Source organism: Mus pahari, chromosome 12 (assembly GCF_900095145.1).
Source record: "Mus pahari chromosome 12, PAHARI_EIJ_v1.1, whole genome shotgun sequence".
NCBI lineage: Eukaryota > Metazoa > Chordata > Mammalia > Rodentia > Muridae > Mus > Mus pahari.
In genome coordinates, this window is record NC_034601.1 from 55633010 (window position 1) to 55655655 (window position 22646).

At 40.8% G+C, this 22646-nt stretch overlaps 1 protein-coding gene across 1 annotated transcript in view; it reads right to left on the reverse strand.

Moving 5' to 3' along the window:
* Positions 1–22646, reverse strand: part of Nsun3 (NOP2/Sun RNA methyltransferase 3) — a 50116-nt gene that overhangs the window by 20849 nt on the left and 6621 nt on the right. The window contains exons 3-5 of the mRNA XM_021209856.2: positions 18101–18444; positions 11280–11434; positions 10228–10349 (exon numbers count right to left, since the gene is read on the reverse strand). Coding sequence (XP_021065515.1) covers positions 10228–10349; positions 11280–11434; positions 18101–18444 — 621 coding nt within the window. The remainder of the gene's footprint in view (positions 1–10227; positions 10350–11279; positions 11435–18100; positions 18445–22646) is intronic.

Here is a 22646-nt window from a genome sequence, read left to right on the forward strand (position 1 = left end):
CAGCCTGCTCCCTTATAGAACCCAAGACTACCAGCCCAGAGATGGCACCACCCACAGGTGACCTCCCCCCTTAATCACTAATTGAGAAAATGCCTTACAGCTGGATCTCGTGGAGGCATTTCCCCAACTGAAGCTCCTTTCTCTGTGATAACTCCAGCTGTGTCAAGTTGACACAAAACTAGCCAGTACAGTCATCTTATGTACTCCTTCAACATTAACTGAAACAATAATGTAGAACCCTATCTTTATATATGTTTCCTGGATCAGTGCTGTAGAATCCAATGTCTTATAGATATACCCTCAAACAGTGCTATAGAATTCCTGTCTTTATAGATGTCCCCTGAACCAATACTATAGAACACTGTCTTTAAAGACATTCCCTGAATCAATGCTGTAGAAATCACTATGTCTTTACAGAACAGAGTCACACTGACCTAAATAATTCTTTAGAGAAAAACATTAATCTCCTCTTAAAGAAAGGAGTCATTTGACTCCTGCAGTGGCCAGATTATAAGATAATTAAAAGCCTGTAAGCTTTCGAGATGGCATCTTAGTGAACACATTTAGGTCAACAGCATGGTAAACTTGGACACCCAGAATGAAGAGTGAAATGGGGTCAAGTGCCATAGCATGGCTCTGATGGAAGAAGCGTTGCAGGGAGCTGTGATTAGCAGGGTACACTAATCTACTCTTATCCATCAGGTAAAGAAATAGTTGAGAAATTTCAAGAATATGGGGTACCAAGTTCCCCAAGAGAATACTCAAAGCCTGGTACAGTACAACACAGTTATCCCAACTCTTGAGAATCACAGGTAGAATGGTCACTTGTATCCAGAAGACTTGCTTAGGCAACTCAGAAGGACCCTGTCTCAAAATAAAAAGGAAGGAGGGTAAAAGCCAGAGCTGGAGCTAAGTTTAAGAATGTTCAGAAAATGCAAAAGCATACACTGGAAGTTCAGCCCTGTACTCCCAGGTTCCCCATGGGGCCCGTGAGCTCCCCAACCATGAGTGCAGATTTACTCTCCAATGCATGTGGTTCCTTCTGTGCCTTAACTCCTGTAACCACTCAAACAACATTTGTACAACTACACCTTTATTGTCCTTCACAGGGTTAACTGTTAGATAACAGTGTTGATGTCCCCCTCCCCAGCTGCATGCATAGCACTGTTCAGTCCAATAAGAGTGAGGCACTAGGGAAAAAACTTCCTGGTCAGTATACATTTGATATCTCCACATCTTATGACCAGTGTGTATGGTGGCTTCAGTAACATGGTTTTAGCATCAAGTTATGGCAGAGGACCAAGAGCAGTGGCAATGGCCTGTCTATTGTGGGGCTCTCTTGGATACCTATGACTAAAACCTCAAGAGGGAGCATCTCACATGTATCATTGAGATTCTCACTTGGCAAAACTATGCTTCTGGGATTAGCAAAATCCCCTATTCTGGGTAACTTCAATTGAACTCTTCTATATGAAATATATACAGAGAGAGAGAGAGACAGAGAGACAGAGAGACAGAGAGACAAATACAGATAGACATACACAGAGAAACAGACACACACACACACACACACACACAGTCTATAAAATAATAGGTTTCAAACATCCTTAAAGTTAATTATTATCCGCTCAGCTACCTCTTCTGTTCTACCATCCTATCCCTTCCTCCCATCCCATTATTCTCCTTTCCTTCATAGCACCAGTGTTCTATTATTCTCTTACTACAAGAAAACAAAAACAAAAAACAAAAGCAAAAACAAACAAGATTTTTCCATTCCCCATCAATATCCTTTTCTGTTTTCCTCTATTCAACAGGTACTCCAAATTAATCATAGACATAGCAAGGTTAGATGTCAATATCTAAATATGAATGAAAACATGGCATTTATTTTTCTGGGTCTGGATTAGCACAGTATAATTTTTCCAGATCTATCCATTTACCTTCAAATTTCATAATTTTGCTTTTCTTTTTTTTAAAGATTTATTTATTGTTATATGTAAGTACACTGTAGCTGACTTCAGACACACCAGAAGAGGGCATCAGATCTCATTATGGGTGGTTGTGAACCAACATGTGGTTGCTGGGATTTGAACTCGGGACCTTCAGAAGAGCAGTCAGTGCTCTTACCCGCTGAGCCATCTCACCAGCCCCAATTTTGCTTTTCTTTTATAGCTAATTAAAATTTCACTGTGTACGTACCATGCTTTCAATATCTATTCATCAACTGATAGACATCTAGACATGTACTAGGTATTGTGAATAGAGCAGCTATGAACATAGATGAGTATATGTCTCTGCAGAAAGAAACAAAGTCCATTAGGGATATGCCCAAGAGTGTTATAGTTAGGCCACGTGATAGACCAATTTCTCGTTTCTAAGAAACGACCACACTGGTTTCCACAGTAACTGCACTAATTTGTACTCCCACCAAAAGTAAATGAAGCTTTCCTGTTTGCCACCATCTTGCCAGCATCTGCTTGCTAGAGGGAAATATTATCAAGCTGCCCTCTAAATTTCCTCTTTAATATCCATGTACTGGTGCAGCTCTCAGACAGAACCAGAGAATGGGGAATGCAGAAACTCAACTCACTAGTCAAAGTCAAAAGAGTAAGAAGAGTGCTGGACAGTGCTCAACCGTGAATATATTCTCTCTCCCTAAGGTTCAGGGGTCATCATGGAAGAAGAGATGCAAAGACTGTAAGAGCCAGAGGTTGGGGAGGACCAGAGCTAAACAGTACCTTTAGAACTTGATGTAACCAGTGCACTCTTGAACACACAACATACTTTTGCTGCCTGGGTGGCATATACCTTTAATCCCAGCACTCAAGAGGCAGAGGCAGGCAGATCTCTGAGTCCAGCCTAGTCTACAGAACAAGTTCCAGGACAGCAAGTTCCAGGACTGATAGACCCTGTCTCATAAAACAAAACAAAACAACAAAACAAAACCACCCAAAAATCAAACATAAAACAAAGTATGGGTGCTTGAAGAAAACTGCACAAAAAAATCAAGCTAGCTAACATTCTATTGTGATATGGGAAGGGATTCCTAACCGAGGAACTATGAACTCCTGATGGCTTATGTGGAGTCAGTTTTTGTTAAGCTTATGGCTCCTAGTATATCAACCAAGCTCCAGTGGATTGCCCAAGAAGTAAATGGGCAGCACAAATTGAAGTCATTATGTCACTGAATAAAAAAAGGAGACATGAAGTTCTTAGATGGAAGGAGGTAGGGTGGGTCTGGGAGAAGATAAGACACAGAACTGGGATTGAATATGGTTAAATTATAATGTACAAAATTCCCAACTAATTAACAAAAATAATTTTATAAAATGAAATCACATCACTGAAAAAGATTACTTCAGTATTTCCCTAATAATGAGGTATTTTCAGTTTCACAATACAACTTTGAAACTAAGTATCAGTCAAAGGTACAGTTAAACTGATGTAAGTAGAGGCTCAGGGTAAGGGCCAGTGCTTGAACACATGCCTAGGATGGGCAAGGTCCTGGGTTTAATCCCTGGCAATGAAAAAAAAAGTATACAATCTGGCTCTAGAACACACAGATTGACAAAGAATAACTCAAGTGTTAGGTCAGTAAGATGGCTCTCTAGGCAAAGGTTCTGCCATCAAGCCTGATACCCGCAGTCGTATCTTAGAACCCAGAGCTTAATGTCTGCCCCACACGGGCACATGTGGCACAAAGCAAGCAACGCGGGAAAGAATAAACTACTAGTAAACACCGGTAATACACCCCACTTTTCTCTTTAAAATTATACTTATTTACACATACATGTGTGTGTGTATGTACATGCATGTGTGTGCATGCGTGTTTGTGTGTGTGTAGTACTATTTGTCTTGCCTTATCTGCCCTTTACCTATTTCTCTAGTACAATCTTTATTACATTTTCTGATGTTTTCCTCATGACATCAAAAGCACATCTTTTATTATTTACAATGATTGGCAAAGCACCATATAAAGTAGATATTTAACAGATGCTTGGTAAATTAATAAATACTGATAAAATCTTATACTAAAATTGTATTTCATAGTACTACGGACACTTTTAGTGACAAAATCCATAGAAAGATTTCATTTCTGAGTGAAACATAAGAGCTACAGAAGGATGGGGTGATTTCTCCTGAACTTTGATAATTTCATTTATTATGGAATTCTGATAACTATCATCAAAATGAGCAAATGTATGACCTGGATGTATGGGTAGATCAGGAGGGGAGCAGGGACCCAGAAGGAATTCGTTCCTGAGCCCGATCCTCAGCAACAACAACAACAAAAATTTCACTTTGCCAAATTACAGATGATTAACCTTAGAACCTCTGGTCTCTAACCCTCACTTTAAGAATGACAGAGAAGGGGCTGGTGAGATGGCTCAGTAGGTAAGAGCACCTGACTGCTCTTCTAAAGGTTCAGAGTTCAAATCCCAGCAACCACATGATGGCTCACAACCATCCATAACAAGATCTGACTCCCTCTTCTGGAGTGTCTGAAGACAGCTACAGTGTGCTTACATATAATAAATAAATAAATCTTTGAAAAAGAATGACAGAGAAAGGAGAAACTCGGCGTCACCAGTACTGGCAGAATACTTTGCTTCTGTTTTCTGGATTCTCAACATGTATGACTAGCATGTGTTGACAACATGCAAAGTGAAGCGATAGGAACTCATAGAGGACAGCATATCTCATAACAGGAATAGTGAAAGAAACCTCGCACGCTGATGTAACCATACTGCCTATGATTGTGATGATTCTTCCAATATCTGGACTGACTTTCTTGGTCAGCATATTGATAAATGATAAAGGCCCATACTCCCAAGTCACGAGGAGTCCCTCAGCTCAGCTAAAGAGCATCAGAGATGATTTTTTTTATTGCTTCTTTTAAAATACAATTATTGCTGTCAGTGTACCACGTTTTAAGACTTGTTACCTGGATGATTTATACAAATTTTCAAAACATTACCCAATAATCTAAGCTTCCTCTTTCAATGAGTTCTTAAATTCAATTTTACTTGTCAAGTAGTGAGAAAAGAAAACCAGAGGGGTCAGTATTTTATGTGTGATTGATTTTCTTTTAGGAAATGGGTGACATGATACATTACTGCAATAAGATACCTATATTTTTGTGATAAATCATCCTCTTCTGTTAGCAGTTCCCCAACCCCAAATCATGTAAACTTCTCTTGCACAAATATCAAAACCACTATCTAAAAAGATGCCATGTTTCTCACTTTCAGTATATTTCTCCACTCCTTATTCTTCTGAATCCACTGACATGTAATCGGAATGACAGAATTCCATTTCCAGATATACATACCCATGGCACACACCAGCAATGACTGGCTCAGAAACCATTTGGAGAAGCAATCATTAAGGTATACTTTAAACCTATGAATAAAATTGGATTATGCTCAATTATTCCTTTAATTCCTGCTCTTACCTCTGACAGACTAAGAATAGCTTAGGGGATGTTTGTGTGGTAGGATTTTATATACCTTAGATCTCCATCCTTGAAAACTTCCACCGAGATGTTCACATACACCAGAGTCCCTTCTAAGTCTGCAATGAGCTCCTGCCTTGGGACCTGACTTCTGTCATCCCTCTGCTTGCTATGGACGTGGCTATCAGTGCTGGAAACAGTACATTAAGCTGTCATGACGACATATACTACTGCATACAGCCTTGCTCTTGAAAGACTCTCTAAGAGAATACTGGAGCCGAAGACGGAACTTCGGTTGTGAAGGGTCTACCTAGCATCTGCAAGGCTCTGGATTTGATCTTAGCACCAAAAGACACCTTCACCACACAAATCATGAAACAAAACAAAACACCCAAAACCTTACACATCTACTAATAGTTCTTTTTAGAAATTAAGATAAAAATCTTTCACTAAATAAAAAACCACTTTTCATTTATATATCAAAATATTAATATATGACTGCATACTATTTACTATTAAATCTAAAATTCTAAACCCTATGAATATTGCATATGAAAGGAGTCATTTTTTTTTAAAGTTTAGGGACAGTCCATAGATAGCTCAACTAGAGATCCTCCTGCTTCAGCCTTCCTAAGGTCTGGTATTCCAGCTTGAGACACAGGCAAGCTCACAATCTCCATCCTTTGTCCACAGCATCAGGCCAGGCAAGCTCCCTTTTTTCCTAACTGCTATTTACAAATGAAACCCAGGACTTATCAATTCTTTACACTTTGGCCAAAACTCATACTATCCATTTACTCTTGTAAACTGCATAGAAATCCATTTATCTCATATAACAGAACACAATGATTATACCTTTCTTTAAAAAATAAGCATGCAAGAAAAATTAAAACAGGGGCCAAAGAACCTCCTTTGTAAGTGATAGTGGTATCTCTGATGTAAAAAATTACCATAATCCTTTTCTTTTCTGAAGTGGAGAATGAGAGATAAGGAAAGATTGTTTGTTATACTTTATCTTTTTAACCTCGAGACTTTTCTGTATCAGTAAATCAGACTCTTTTAAAAATGTGTCTATGGCTTTTGTATTTGCCTCTCTGCCCTTTACCTCATTATCACTTAGCCAGATACGAATATCTGCTGCTTCAAGGCAGCCTACACCAGAGCAGCCAAGGAATCCGAGACAAGGCATGCAAACCTGCACGCCAGTGCCCAGAGCAGAGGACGGATGGCAGCTGCACTGATGGCCTTTCTCAGATTCACATGAGGACATGAAAACTGACACTCAGTTTGTGCCCTGTCAGTCTGCTCTAACATAAGCTGTCTTGTTCAAAGAGTAAAGAAGACAGAAGAATGTCTCCTAAGGAACAGCTTCAGCTCTTATGTCAGAAGAGGTGGTGTATGTAATGATCTTCATAAAGACTGAAATGCTATAGCATCATAAAAAAAGTTAGTACATAGAAAAGTAACAGTAAAGTCAAACCAAAAGCATGCATGCCTATGTAAAAGCTATAATAATCAATATATTATGTAAAATGCTTTCCTTTTACGCCTAATTACCTTGCAGCCCAATAATGATTACAAGATTAGGCTGCAATCTTGATCAGATTGACTCTGGGCAGAGTAATTATAGTTGTGTATTTCAAATATTCAAGTTTTGGAATTTACTGTTTTGTAAACAAATATTAACTTATCTACTTTATATGATGACACTACATTGAGAATAAATACTCTCTAAGATGCTTACAGTCTTTTTTTTTTTTTTTTTTTTTGAGACAGGGTTTCTCTGTGTAGCCCTAGCTGTCCTGGAACTCACTCTATAGACCAGGCTGGCCTGGAACTCAAAGATCCGCCTGCCTCTGCCTCCCGAGTGCTGGAATTAAAGGTGTGCGCCACCACTGCTGAGCCTGCAGTCTTTTTTAAAGAATGATATAAGCACAGACAAATGTCTAGTGGAGAGCAACTACACATATATTCTCTCTCTCTCTCTCTCTCTCTCTCCCTCTCTCTCCCTCTCTCTCTCTCACACACACACACACACACACACACACACACACAGACACATCATTTTTCAAAACGGTAAGGAAAGCGTACGAGTACCCGCCCTAGTCCTAGCGAGTTGGTCAGGAGATAGTAGAGCTGATTCCTGAAGCCAACAGTTAGAAGGAAAGGTTTGAATTAGAACTTTAAAGCACAATAAACGGGAAATGGAGACCTCAGCCCTGGAAACTGCAGAGTCTATGTAAGGTGTGGCTCCTGGAAGTCCATTGCATGGAGTCTTAGGACACTGAGGTGAATGAAGAGAGGCCTTGGCTACTGTGTTAAGAAGCTGGAAGTCCTGCTGCTTAGGTGGAGGCACGACAAGACTGCCCGGATGGGTAAGACTCAAGGTACAGGTCAGATGCGTCACTCTAGCGTCTGTGCACAATGAAGAGGTAGAGCTCACACTGGAGGACTGTCAGAAGCCAGCTGAAAGCACTTCAGTGATGGATACTGGCAGTGTCTAGGTGAGGCTGTGAAGAACTGAAAGAACTGGACACAGCTGACAGACATGTAACAGTTACAATGACTGATTGGCTCTGGAGAAATGGAGTACCTGAGGAAGGCTTCAGACTTCGGCAAAGACATGGCAGCATGGCATTAACTAAGAAAGAAAACAGGCAGATAGATAAGGCTCTGATTTCATTTTTTTATTGTGTTGACTTTGGCAGTGGGGCTAATAAAGCATTATAAATATGAGTTTTACCTTAACTGAGATGAATGATTCTAGAGCAGTCTGTTAGGCTACTGAGTGCACAGGTGCAAGGCTAAGAAGAAATCTCAATTTAGATATATATTTGAAGTAGAGCACTTTATATCATTTGAGCCCATCACAGTAAAATGATAGTAGCAGATTAAAGAAATACAGTTTTGTGAGATGATTCAGGTAAAATATAGAGAAGATACAGTCACAAGTAAGGAAACAGGATCACAAATGTCAAGGGAAGAGAGTAGTTTACGACGGAGTAGGCAGTCACCCAAGTAACCTGTAAATAAGACTATGGGCTGGAATCGTATACTTTGGAAGAGAATTCAAATACAATAAAGAAAAGTGCTATGATAGCAGCCCACTGAGACAAAAGACAGTATGCAGAAACTGTTTTGAAAGAGAAAGAAAACAGAATACAGTAGACTGTTCCTCTAGTCCTCAGAAGTTGAGCAAGTAGATGTATGTAGAGACTCTGAAATACTGCAAATAAAAGTACAAGTTACAGCACATATGCACATAATAACACCTGCTATTTTTAATGTATTTTTTATGTATACTTATATACCTAGAGATTGATGCAGAAAGGTTTTCGGCATTTAAAACAAACTTAAGTCCAATGGTTAGTCTTATCTTAAAGAAACCTGGTATGTGCTTGGATGTGTGGCCAAGAGACTTATACCATTTACAACATCATCTTATAATATCAGCATTTCTGGATATTTTCATTGTAATTAAAAGATACATTTTAGCTGGACCTGGTGGCTCCTGCCTATAATCTGAACACTGGAAAGGCTGAGGCAGGAGGGTTGAAAAGTAGAGGCCAGGCTGGGTTACAGAGCAACATAATGTGAAAAAAAAAATAGCGAGTAGGAAAAGAAAGAAAGAAGAAACAAAGGGAGGAACCTGAAAGCCCTATCGCACCTGAGCGGGTGAGCTGTGGGACCAGCATTTGCCATGCAAACCTGATGACTTGGGTTCAATACCTAGAACCTACAGTGGAAAGACCTGATTCCCAAAATTTGTTCTGTGACCTCCCTACAGGTACCATGCATCATGCCTACACACACACACACACACACACACACACACACACACAGAATGAAAAATTCAAACTCCAGACAAATTTATTTTAAAACTAGAGTGAGTTGAGATTAAAAGAAAAGTTCACTTAACAACTAGTAGATATTTTAGAGCTTTAATAAGAAAAGGTTTGTAAAAATGAAGCAATCAGGAAACAAAGAATTGAGACAAAATGAGAAAAAAAAAAAGCATTAAATAAAATAGAAAATCCGAAGATATTGGGTAGTGGCAGAATGAAAATAGTGAAGGCTGCCCTCTCCTACACATGTGCTGTGGGCCTCATACCAGCCGTGAATGCTCTTCGGTTGGTGGCTCAATCTCTGGATGGATGAGGGGAGTGGGTGGGGAGGGTGGGAGAGTACCCTCTCAGAGGCAAAGAGGAGGGGGCATGGGGTGAAGAACTCTTAGAGTGGGGACCAGGAAGAAGGGACAACACTTAGAATGTAAATAAATCAAAACAATTTTAAAAAATAGTAAAGGCTGAAGTGAAATATTCCCCGGGCCTGACTGCCTATTCACAGCTTAGCGAGAAAAAACGAGAACACTGAGGGAGACAAATGTGAACAAGTATTCACATCTTCCTAGGAGATGCGCTTCTCCACAACATCACAGAATAGGAATCTGGTCCAAAACTACTTCCACAGTAAGACTGCTCCGATTTTGGTTAAATAGCAGGCTAAGCTCCTGGCCTGGGACAAACCTAGATAGAAAACAATTCAGAATCACAACAAGGTCCTTCAGGGCTTCTGAAAGAGGCACTGAGAAAGAGGGTAGGTACTACAGCATGAGAGCCTAAAGAGACGGCCTGGAATTTTTTCCTTAGCCTTGTGGGGAATTAATCAGAACACCTACAAGGAAGTTTTCCATTTACCCACTGACATGCTTGAGTGAAGCTATTTAAATTACATCGGGAACCCAAATGGGCTTCTGAATAAGCAGTCCTCACCTCACCAGTTCTACTTGTAGGACAGGTAAAGTCTTCCTTTGATGGATCCTATGGGCAGCTTTCTGAGAGTCCGAGGAGAACAACCAGCTTCGATCATTTGAACATGGAGCGTCAACTAACACCTAGAGAAATCAAAGAGGGCGAGGTGTGTGGAGCTGCTACATGGCAAACAGCACATAAATAAAGCCAGCACCTTAGGGACCCAAGTTGTGACACACTAAGTCATTTAATATATTTGTCTCCATTTACAGAAAACTCTACGCAGTATCAGGGCTTGTTTCAGTGGAGAGAGGGAGCATGAGCAGACTCAACATCAATTGGTGCTATTAACTGAATTGAATACTATTCCTTTCCCTTTTTATTTTGTTTGTTTGTTTATTCATGTATTTTGGGTTTTCAAGAACAGGGCTTCTCTGTTTAGCCCTGGCCATCCTGGAAGTAATGCTGTAGACCAGGCTGGCCTAGAACTCAGAGATTCCCCCTGCCTCTGCCTTCTATGTGCACCATCACAGCTAGCTGGATTTAACAGTCTCGATGACTACAGCTAAAACTTAGAAAAGTTACTCATCTTTAGGAAATGAGACTGTATTTCTGAACTCCAAGTATTTTTTCTACCCTAGTAAAAGTTTACATTGTTGGGGACCGAAGCCAAAGTCGCTGTTTCTTTTTAAGAATTAAAAATTCAATTTTAATGTATTGAAATGGCCTATCTTCATCTACCATCCTCTGATATGAAATGTTACTGAATTAAAGTAAAATGTACACTTTTTTCTTTTTACTGGTTCAAAGGATAACTGATCATTTCCAGAGTTACTTTGCGGTCCAGAAAATAACTTTCTATAATCCCCAAACCCAACATCACTGTTTCCACTGAACCATAGTAACCATCAAATGAAAAATGCGCCCCCATCCACTTTATCAAAGTCTCCCAGAGCCCCAAGAAAGTGTACCATCTGGAAACAGAAGGAAAAGAGCAACAGAGCAACACAATGCTGCAACACAATGCCGCGTCACTGGGAGTCTGTCAGCTTTTCACAATACAATAAAAGCACCTTGTCAAACGTTGCAGGCTGGGCATCTCCCATTTCTCTGCCATCCAATTCAGACACTTTAATTACATTTATCAAAGGCTGTGGGATGAAAGATTCCAACGTCTGTCTCAGCCATCTTCCTCTCGGGCGATCATACTCGTTACAGAGAAGATAACCTGAATATAAAGGATTAAAAAGTTCCAAAGTATTCCAAGGCAATGTCATTGGCAAATTCTACTTTTCAGCAAAGAAACTGCAGAAAAATCAATGTTTCAGAGATACAGACCAGAAATCAGAGATACAGTAAATGTTATGATAACTTTAAAAACAAAAATAAATGCATACTTTATAAAATATTTATATAATGTTGTGCCTCACACCCTCCTAGAAGCTCTCACATTTATTCAATCAAGTTTAATTTGAAGACTTACAGATTGCTAGAGATGCTTAACAACAAATACCTCACATACAGCTTTCACCCTGAAGTACCCACTGTTGACAGTAAGCAATAAATTCTGATAGGTGTGTAAAGTTCCTTGTTAATAGTAGGCATTTATTTTAAATGAAGGAAGGTAATACAGTGTTTTGTTGTTATTGTTGTTTTTTCTTGTTTTTTTTTTTTTTTAAAGTAAGTACACGAGCTCCCAGTAAGAGAAACAGGAGTTCAAACAGAGCCTAGGAAAGTTACTTAGCTCGGTGACAGCATTGGTATTCTCATGTGGATTGGTAAAATGGGGATCATACCTGCATAGTTGTTGTGATTAAATGTGACAGAAACTGAGCACAGAATGGTGGCTAAAGAAGACCCTGCAATGGTGGTTTGCTCAAAGAGACACTGCTTTGAAGGGCTTGAAAAGCCAGGTGACAGGGTACCTGGTTTTAGCATAGTGTAAGGAAATGCACCAAGGAAGCAGAGAAGAGAGAGATGTCCTTGTCAGCATCCCTCCGAGTCTAGGCAGTGTGATGAGATTCCCCTGACACCCAGTAGCATAGCCCGCCTCACTGAAATCCTGTGCCAGATACAGATAGTCCTGCAGCCCCCCACCTGGGCTACTACTTGGTGACTCCCTAGCTAGGCAGCTAGATTCTCCACCACCCCTGGGAAGCAGAGTGGGAGATAAGAGGCTCTAAGGGCCTGGAAATCAAGCAGAAAACTGAGCACATGGCTTTGCCTTGGGGCATAGTGTTGAGACTGCCTGAGAGTCCAGAGACTATCTAACTCTACACTCCTTCTACAACACTGGAGGACAAAAAAACAAGCAAGCAAGCAAGTAAACAAACAAACAAACAAAATCAGGGCCCATCCCACTAGCAGGTAAGACAGAAAAGTGACAGGCCTTTGCCTTAGAACAGTGGCAATATATTATTACGAACTCTCACAGTGAAAGAGGCTATCTTTTGCTAAACCACACAGGAAGCATTAACAATACACTCTGAGGTTAGTTAAGACTAGTAACTTAAGTACTCAATACTCAGTACTATATGTACTCACCCTGTTTGTTTGATTTGCCTTTAAGAAAAAAAAAATGTAATGACCAGCCTTAATTATTTTGTGGACTTTATTATATGGTCAGCTTTTATAATCTAAGCAAATATATAGCTTTAATCTTAAAATATATGCATGCCCATGTCCCCCACCCACAAGTAATACATATGTATGTACATTATATAAATGAGGAAACATAGAAGGTAGGTTGAAAGCAACCTTATAAGGCAAATCTTCCCAATGAATATTGGAAGTGTCATGGATATAGGCTGCTAAGTCTGTTTGTAATGATGGTTGCAGCACTGACATCAGTAAAGTGACATCCCTTGTAAAACCCTGTTCAAATCTCTGTATTCTCCATCCCTTCCCAAGTGCTTTCTGTGCTGTTCAAAGAAACACAGCACATCACTCTTTATTGGGGACATAGACACAGACACAAGCACAGAAAAGTCAAGGCAGCAGTTAGGCAAGCGCAGGTTCAGACCCTGACAGATTACAGGCAGGAGAAATGATGGAAGACACAGGGAAAGAGAAGAGAGAATTCACATCTGGGCTCGTTCTTGGGAAAACTGCTCCCAGGGCAGTGTTAGATTTCTCTTCCTTAATGCATTTGAGGTCTGCTAAGGTTGTTAATATTAGCCTGGTAAAAGTGAGCACATTTTTAATGCATTTGAGGTCTGCTAAGGTTGTTAATATTAGCCTGGTAAAAGTGAGCACATTCTAGCAATCCCAGTCCACAGGCCAGTGCCTATGAACCGAGATCCCATACCTGCCTTAATGCTAACATCAACCAAACTCCTAACCTTCTTGTGGCTGCTTATACATGTTCAGGATCACGGGTAGATATAAGTCCACGGGTGGATATAAGACAGTATATAACAAGGCAGGTCTCAGTATCCCCATGCTATGATGTTCTCAGTAGGCTGTGGGCTCTGGGTATAATCTTGGTTTTCAGTATTTTTAACCATGAAACTATCAATTCCACCTCCTCTCTGAAAAATCAAGAGGCAGCAGCTATCTACTTCAAGACAAGTAAAGAGAGGTACTGGGGTGGGGAAATGGAGTCTGTCCCAACATGACAACATGAGTTTGAGCCAGAGGCATTGAGGAAGGAGACAACTAACTCCTGAAAGTTGATCCTCAGGGTGCATATGTTGGAAGGAGATAATTGACTACTGCAAGTCATAGTTTGACATCCACAAGTATGTCCTGGAATGTGGAGATGTGAACTTCCAACACACACATACATACAAATGAAGGTTAAAAAAAGGGTGATGATTTTTAAGCAAAGAGAAGGGAGATAAGTATCCCTTGGTCCTTTCCCATGTGGCACAAAACCAGGTTTAGCTCTAATGCCTGATCATAGAGCGGTGACTGCAGGTGAGCCATATGGGCACACTCCAGCCTCGGAGTAAGGTTTGTAATGACAAACTACTACATTTAGGCACTCCTCTAGTTCATTCTGAACTGCATATCTACTAAAGATATGTGACAAAGTGTGGCTTAGGGAATCAGGGAGATGAACCAGCAGCAGCAACAAAAACCACAACAGTGGAGCTGTAGCAAGCCCAGACTTAGGATGCCATCTAGTGCTGTAGCTCCAGAAGGGCCCACAGATGCATGCGGACCTCAGAACTTCTGAGAGCAGACAGACACAGCTATAGTGTAAAAACTGGGAGAAGCACCTAACGTTCATGCACAGACTATTTCATACATCAGGTACCAGAAATCTTCATAGCATCATGACCACACCTCATGAATAAAATAAGACAAGAACTAACCATAAAACAAGCAGCACCTGCTTAATGAAAAGAGCTAAAAGTAGAACTTTGGGGGAAATTTGTAAGATTCAAGGAAACAGAGAGGCAACTTAATACCTAAACAGAGAAACAACAACTTAAAGCTACCATTAACAAATACTAACATAATACTTAAGTACAATAGAAGGCAGGAACAGCAGAACAGATCAGATAGCAAGAAAACCAGTAGTTGCCTTGAAAACAGATTATTTGAAACTATACTGTTGGAGAAAAAAGTAAATAAAAGCGGGGGTCGGGGATGAGAATTTGATGTCACCATCAAAAGAGCAAGTATATGAGCTGCAGGGGTTCGAGAAGGAAGTGAAAATGCCAATGGGGTAGAACAGACAGTCACTTGAATCTCCCTAAACCTAGAGCAAGATTTAAGAATCCAGACATTGAGATCTCAATGGTCACGTCAGATTCAACACAACCAAATTCACCTTGAAGTACTTTGTGACCAAGTATTGAAAAGATAAATGAAGACACAATTATTAAAATACCTTCAGACATGAAGGAGTAGCTTAAAGGGCAAACATGAGTAAAAATTGTAATATTTCCTGCTACCAAATGTCAACCAGATGTCTAAACTGTACCCCTGGTAGTAAGAGAATTTCACTCTAGAAGGGTTACAGCCCTTGTGGAGAAGTTTGACCTTGCCACTCTATGAAGCTGCATTGTCCCTGGTTGGCAGTTCATGTGTTGCGTTAGAATCACAACTGTTTGCTCTTTTTCAGAAAAATGAACTTACTGCAATAGCTATTTTTTTTAAAGGTTTATTTCCTTTTATGTATATGAGTACTCTATTTGCATGTACAACTGAATGCCAGAAGAGGATATCAGATCATGTAATAGAGGGTTGGGAACCACCATGTGGTTGCTGAGAACTGAACTCAGACCTCTGGAAGAGCAACCATTGCCCTTAACCATTGAGACGCCTCCCTAGCCCTACAAAAGCTGTTTTAATTTAAAAGAAGAAAAAAAAAGAATAAGAAAAAAAAAAAAGAGGAGAATGAGAAGAAAAACCATTAGGGGAGGAAGAGGAAGAAGAGGAGGAGGAAGAGGAAGAAGACAACAAGGAGGAAAAGGAAAAAGAGGAGCAGGAGGAGGAGGAGCAGGAGGAGGAGGAGGAGGAGGAGGAGCAGGAGGGAGAGAGAGAGAGAGAGAGAGGAAAAAGAAAGAAAGAAGGAAGGAAGAAATGAAGGAAGGAAAGAGAAAGATTAAATTTAAGCAGAGAAAATAGGNAGGAGGAGGAGGAGGAGGAGGAGGAGGAGGAAGAGCTGTGTACCACTACAGTACAGGGAAGGCAGCCGGGTCACCAGATAGGCAAGTAGACTAATTCTTCAATCATTTAAAACCCTTTCATCAATCAAAAATACAACCTTTTTGCCTAGAATAATATCCAGTGTGGATTTTTAAAAAATGCTGTATAAACTGCACACTTAGTATCGCCATCATTTTAAATTTTGCTTTTCTATAGGCAGCAACTAGCATTGCTTCTGCATTCCACATGTGAATACCATGGCCAACTTAATTTGGACTTTAAACACCAGCATGAAGACACCAGTGCCTTGTAGGGAACCTTCATCATTAGTCCCACTTAGATGAAAAGCTCCTTCACTTGGAAGACCTCTGGTAGTTCTCTGCCCTTGATGTAAGACTCTCTGCCCTTCAAAACCTACAATATTATTAGTTTACCTTTGTGTTTCAGAGCCAACCATCATCCTCACTACAGATGTGCAAAGTATCTAGAACTTACAAATGAAGTGATTCAAGATTAAATCACCACTTGGCAAAATGTAAATAGATTCAGATACTTCTCTTCCATCTTTTACAATATTCAACATTCTATACCTAAAATTAATAAGCTTGTAGGAGTTACTATATGAGCGTCATCAAGGAACATATAAAGAGTGGGCACAAAACAAATACTCATTAAATGATTCCAAAAATAATAATGTAGCCTTACTAAAATCTAAACTTACTACTTATTTTTATTTCTTATGTCAAAATACAGAAAACTTCAGTGTCAAAGTCATATCTGAAATGTAAAACATATTAGGTGTTTAGGTGGATTTTCTTCTCCTAAATATCAATATCTCTACCACAGTTAAATATATCTGTATCAAGCCAAAATGTGGCTTCACATTTTGAATGTTTGCTTTTATTTCAATAGCACATGTTCTCAAAGGAGGAAATAAATTAGCATTATACAAGGTACAGGATGTATGTCCTGGGGGAAAATAATACCCTTCTAAGAGACAGGAACACTTGGAGAATCTGAACAAATCCCTTTTTATATCATCCACTTCCTAAAGACATCTCCTTCCACATGGCCATTCACCAAGTTTGCAAATGAAAGTAAGCTTCTCTCTCATTCATCATCTTAAGAAAAACGTGCTACAGTTTAGAAGCCTCCAGTACTTCATAAAAGTTCAATTTAAAACACTAAGAGGCTGGAGACAAGGCTCAGCTAGTAAGAGCTCTTGCTGCAGACTGATCACCCATATTCATAGAATTTACAATGAAATGGACTTATTTTGTGTGTGTATGTATGTATGTGTGTGTGCACATGTTTGGTTGAACAAGCATGTGGAGGGAACAGAGATTGGTTTGGGGTATGTGTCTGTGTTCACAGCTCTCTACCATAGCCCCAGGGAAATCCTGTCTCTTCACCTCCTCGGTGCTAAAATGACAGGCACACGCTAATATGCCTCGTATTTTCTTTTACATGTGGTGCTGTGAATACAAGCTTATTAGGCCCTCATGTTTACATGGCAAACACTGCACTGGCTGAGACATATCCCCAGCCCTACACTTTACACCAATGTTAACAGTAACAATGTCACTATAGAAGAACTTATAGCACTGTCTAACACTATCTTCTCTTGCCACATGTGGTCATGGGAACTTGACCTGTGCTCTAGGCATAAAACAATTTAAAGACTTCTAAAAAACAAAAACAAAAACAAAAACGAGAGCATAAAATACTTCGTCTAGCACCTCTGTTGTGATTATGTGCTCTACGGACATTACCTTAGGATTCTGCAAAATGTCAAATTAATTCCACCCCTTACTGTTCTTTCAAATGAGAATATTAAAAAATTTGAAACTGTACGTATTACACAGTCTAAGGAATAACACAATGAAACAGTTGTAAGTGGATTTCTGTGTGTTTTACAGAGCGCTATGACAATAACACGCAGACAAACCTCTCAAGTCTAAGGAGCTCAGTGGCAGAACAATTACTCAGCCTGAGAGAAGCCCTAGTGCCGTCCCCAGTGAAGCTATGCACAAAAGGCAAATGACAATCTCAATACCCTTCTCAATTAGCCTTAGAGCACTCACTCACTCCCTGGGAGATGTGTTCCCAGAATGGAGTTCTGCTCTTTCCCAGCCCCCTCAGCTGTGTTGTCATTCAGACTCATGGCGTCCTACCTCGTCCTCAGGATTCCTAACCCTGAACCCTCATTCTCACACCTCTCTTCATCTGTCTTCCAGGCACTGGAAAGACTGAGGCATGAAACAGTGTGGGTTGCAGACAGAGCAGACAGTACCTGGATAAGCACATTGCAGCAGAGCTACGGATTTGCCTCCAGGAGCAGCACACAAGTCCAGGACTGCCTCCCCATCCTTCAGTTCCAGAGCCAGTACTGGGAGAAGAGAAGCAGCATTAAGGAGGTAGTACTTTTTCAAGCTTCCAGGCTGATGTCTTTCTGAAGGCATTCGGTCTGGGGTTCGGCTGAGGTAACACTTCATTGATTTAGGATAGTGTGGTAAGGCCCCTTGAAGGACTGTGTGATAGCCCCTAAGATGCAAGGCCTTTTCCAGTTCAAAGGGATAATTGAATCGGTTGAAGAGGACGGCATATTGCCATAGTGATGGAGATATCAGAACATCCCTGTGACAGAAAATGAGCAATAAATGAGTATTCGTATCATGAACTAGTAAATTTTAAAGATGAATAGGGTGAACGTGGTCAGAGGTTTACACTTCGTTTACCTGTGATTTTTCACACAGGATCTGTACTGGACTGCCAGTGACTGGGCTGAGAAACCACTGCATTACTACTGCAGACCTCCGGCTGTTTCTCTGACATGACTAGTTTCTGAGGCTTTTGCCTAATCAATAGATTAGTCCCTGCTGGGTTCATACACTGTACCATAAGTACGCATGATGAAAAGTCATACGTGGGCCTGGTTGGGAGGTAGTAATCACTAGGGCTGTGTCCTAGGAATGTAAATTTTGCCTCAGCCCCTCCCATTTCCCTTTCTATCCCCAGGCCCTGACAATGTGAGTGGCTTTGTTCCACTAAGTTCTCCCCGCTCGTCACGAACTGTCACTTCTGAAACTATGAGCAAAGAAAATCCATCACTTTATAGCATTTTCATAACTAACTCTGTAACAGCAAGACAAAAATCTGACTAATTCAGGACTGGTCTTCCTGACTTTATTTAAAAATATGATTATTGTAAAACTACTTTCAATTCATGTATTAGGACAGCAAAGAGGCTGAGAAGAAGGCAGAGGGTGAGAACTTGCTTGACAAACATGAGGCTACCCAGCAGCCAGGTACAAAGTCAGGGAGGCTATGCATTAACCCCAGCATTGAGGGGACAGGGAGGTGAGCACCCTGGCACTTAACAGCAAGCTTCTAGTTCAATGAGAGAGCCTATCTCAGGGCTGTAAGACTGAATGCAGTAAAGGAAGATAAATGAAGGTCTGTTCTAATCTCGGCATATGTGTGCACAGATACACACATCTGTACAAGCATGTGCAACCACATACTCACACACATGTACCAAAAACGATCTCTCTCTTTTACACACACACACAAACACACACACACACACACACACACACACACAATGTTCTGTGGTGCCTTAAACTGTAGACCACAGAGGAATGCCTCACTTTAGTTTCCAGACCACTGAAGTCTTGCCCTTCAAAAGCAGCACACCTGGAACCCACATAGCTTTGTATCTGCCAGGAAGTGCTTTTGTTGGGGATGGAGCGACGGCTCAGTAACGGCTATAAGAGCTTACCGTCTTGGAGGGGACACGCATACAAATTTCAGCACCCACATGACAACTCACTGCTGTCCACTCAAAAAGCGAATCCAATGTCCCTTATGGGCCCCTAAATGCTCCTGCACACAGGTGATGTGCATAACCTGTGCAGGCTCCAATTTAATTAATAATAATAAATCTCTCAAAAGACAAAATCCAGAAAAAGCATTTCTTGTGTGTCAGTACTTGTACACAGAAGGGTTTTCCGGAGTTATGAGCTTTAAGGCCAAGGATTCTTTATGGTAGAGCGGAAAGTACTATCACAAAAATGATGTTTGAAAGGATGAGCACTAAGCTCTTCTCCAACAACTGGGGTTTGCAAAGTTAACTTTGGGGACCTCTGCAGTAGTAGAATCAATGATCTGACAAGAGGCTCAGATGGTAAGATGCAAGGATGACTTAGCCACTGCTGTAGACTAGAGGTGCAGGTTCCCCCTGGCAGCTCCCCCTCCTACTTTCGCTTTCCATCTAACAATTAGCTTTCCTGACAGTCACAAGCTCACACCAACTCACAGATGATGCAGCAGGAAACATTGAATTTATTTATTTACTAGCTGACCTTTCCGGCTGAGGTTTTTGGGAGCCTCATTAACCATAGTCAATTAAATAAATTCCAGCTGCTACTCACCCTGAAGTTGCTTATGTGAGAAATGGTTGGATAGAAATGTAACACCTGTGACTCGTGCATGCCACGTGAATTTCAATTACTCCCATAACGTGGCGTGCTTTCTGTTTCGTTGCCTCTTGCTTTTACTACTGCACACGGTACATCTATTTCCATTCCTTTGCCACTGGCTACTGCCTGGCGTTACTGCTTCAGTAGGATAGGGCCTGAAATTTTGTTTCTTTTAAAGAAAACTGGTGACTTATTTATATGTGTGTGAATATGTGTGTGTGTGTGTGTGTGTGTGTGTGTGTGTGTGTGTGTGTGTGTGCCAAAGTGTAGGTGCATATATACTTCATTGCCTCTGTGCAGGCCAGAGGACAAGCTCTAGGAGTCAGTACGCACTCCTGTTCCACCTTACTGGAGGCACGGTCTCTCTTGTCGGTTTGTGCAGCTGCACTTAGTACCCATGAGCCCTCCAGTTTTCTAGCAATTCTGACTCCATCTTGCTCTACACTACTGAGATTGCAGATGTGCGCAGTAGCATTCAGTGGATCTGAGCTCAGGGCAGGCTTACTTAACAAGCACTTGGACCCACTGAGTTATTTACCCCACCCACAACCAGAAATTCTGGTCTCTAACTATTTCCAGGTGGTACAATGACCTCTTCTCTAGGACCACACTTTGGAAACTAGAGCTTTAACATAGACCCCAAACTGAAATTGAGGAAGTCATTATAAATTTTCTGAATGCCCCAAACTAGATGGCATTTTGCTTAGTGCTGACAGTTATGTGGAACAGTCTGGATTAGCTCAGCTTAAATCAACTGATCATCTCTTAACAAACAAGGGGTACTTCTCAACTGTTTGGCCCTGGGCACAGTATTTCTTTTCTTCAGAACTCACAAAGATATTCTTAGATTTTTATTATTACAAGGAAGTCTTAGGAATCAATTGATCAAATAAAAAGAATTTGTAACCCAAGGGCCATGGCGCATTCATCTAACCCCAAAGTCAAGAGGCTGAGGCAGAAGGCCAACCTGGGCTACATATTAAATTCCAGATCAGACTGGGCTAGAGTGAGGAATCTCAAAATTATGGTATGGTGGGGAAGTGAGAGGAGTGGAAGGAGGAAAGGCTACAGTCTGATGTACTGTATGAGAGAAGAATACAAAGAAGTAAAAGAAGCATGTCCAGAGAACACGCAGTAAGGATTGTATTAAAAGCATAAACCTTGGAGAATTCACTTCATGGTGTTCAGCCTTTCCAACCCCAAGCCCTGTGTTTTTATTCATTAAGGTTTTGTGTGTGTGTGTGTGTGTGTGTGTGTGTGTTCTCTTAGTAATGTTAGTAAGCTTATTTCCTTTGAAGATTATGGCTTAAGCAGACTGGCAGTGTAGGAACATCCCTGGCTTTTGTCTGTTATCTGACATGCTCACTGATGAGAGAACATGGAGAAGCTGTTCCAGGACAAAGGTGGCGCAGCAGCAGCAGCAGTAGCAGCAGCAGCACATGCGCAGGACGAGGAGGAGCTGGCTGTGGTGCTGGCTCATGCTGATGATGCGGATACATGGTGACAGTTAAAACTGTGGATGGAGCTATTCACAGACTTAATGATGGGAAAGCCTGATCAGACCTGAAAATAGGCACTGTGGTGGTGACACAGAAATCTTCAGAAACTATTCTCCTCTGTTTATGAACCAAACAAAATAAAGTCTCATTAAAACAAGTGAAATCGGGATCCCTCATGGTCTACACCTAGACCTATTGAACTGTTTGAATTCCGTTGAAAAGCACTCTTTTGAGACAGAGTATCATAAGGTCCAGACTAATTCTTCTTTTTTTTTTTATTAAGATTTATTTATTTATTATATGTAAGTACACTGTAGCTATCTTCAGACACATCAGAAGAGGGCATCAGATCTTATTACAGATGGTTGTGAGCCACCATGTGGTTGCTGGGATTTGAACTCAGGACCTTTAGAACAGCAATCACTACTCTTAACCACTGAGCCATCTCTCCAGCCCCCTTCAGACTACCTTTTGCTTCAACTTTCTGAGTGCCTAACATGAACGGGTGCCCCTGAAACCCTGCTCCTACAGCAATAAGAGTACACAAGGGACAGGGCTGGAGTATCTCTATCCTAGTACACTGAAGCAGGCCTATTGTTCAACAATAGGAAAGGCTTGCCAAATAGGAACAGCTACAAGTGGACGAGCTCAAGAAAGCACTGCTAGGAGCTGCTGAGGCTCGTGCATCTGTGCCCAGGAAAGTCCTGCTATACGCCAATATAGGACATTCAGCTCCCCTGGGCACGTGAGTACTAGAGCAACTTGACACTCATTGCCCACTTAACACTCATGTATTAATTATATATTTTTATGCCTGGGAGCCACTTTTTTCAGCATTATTCCCCATTTTATTCACAAT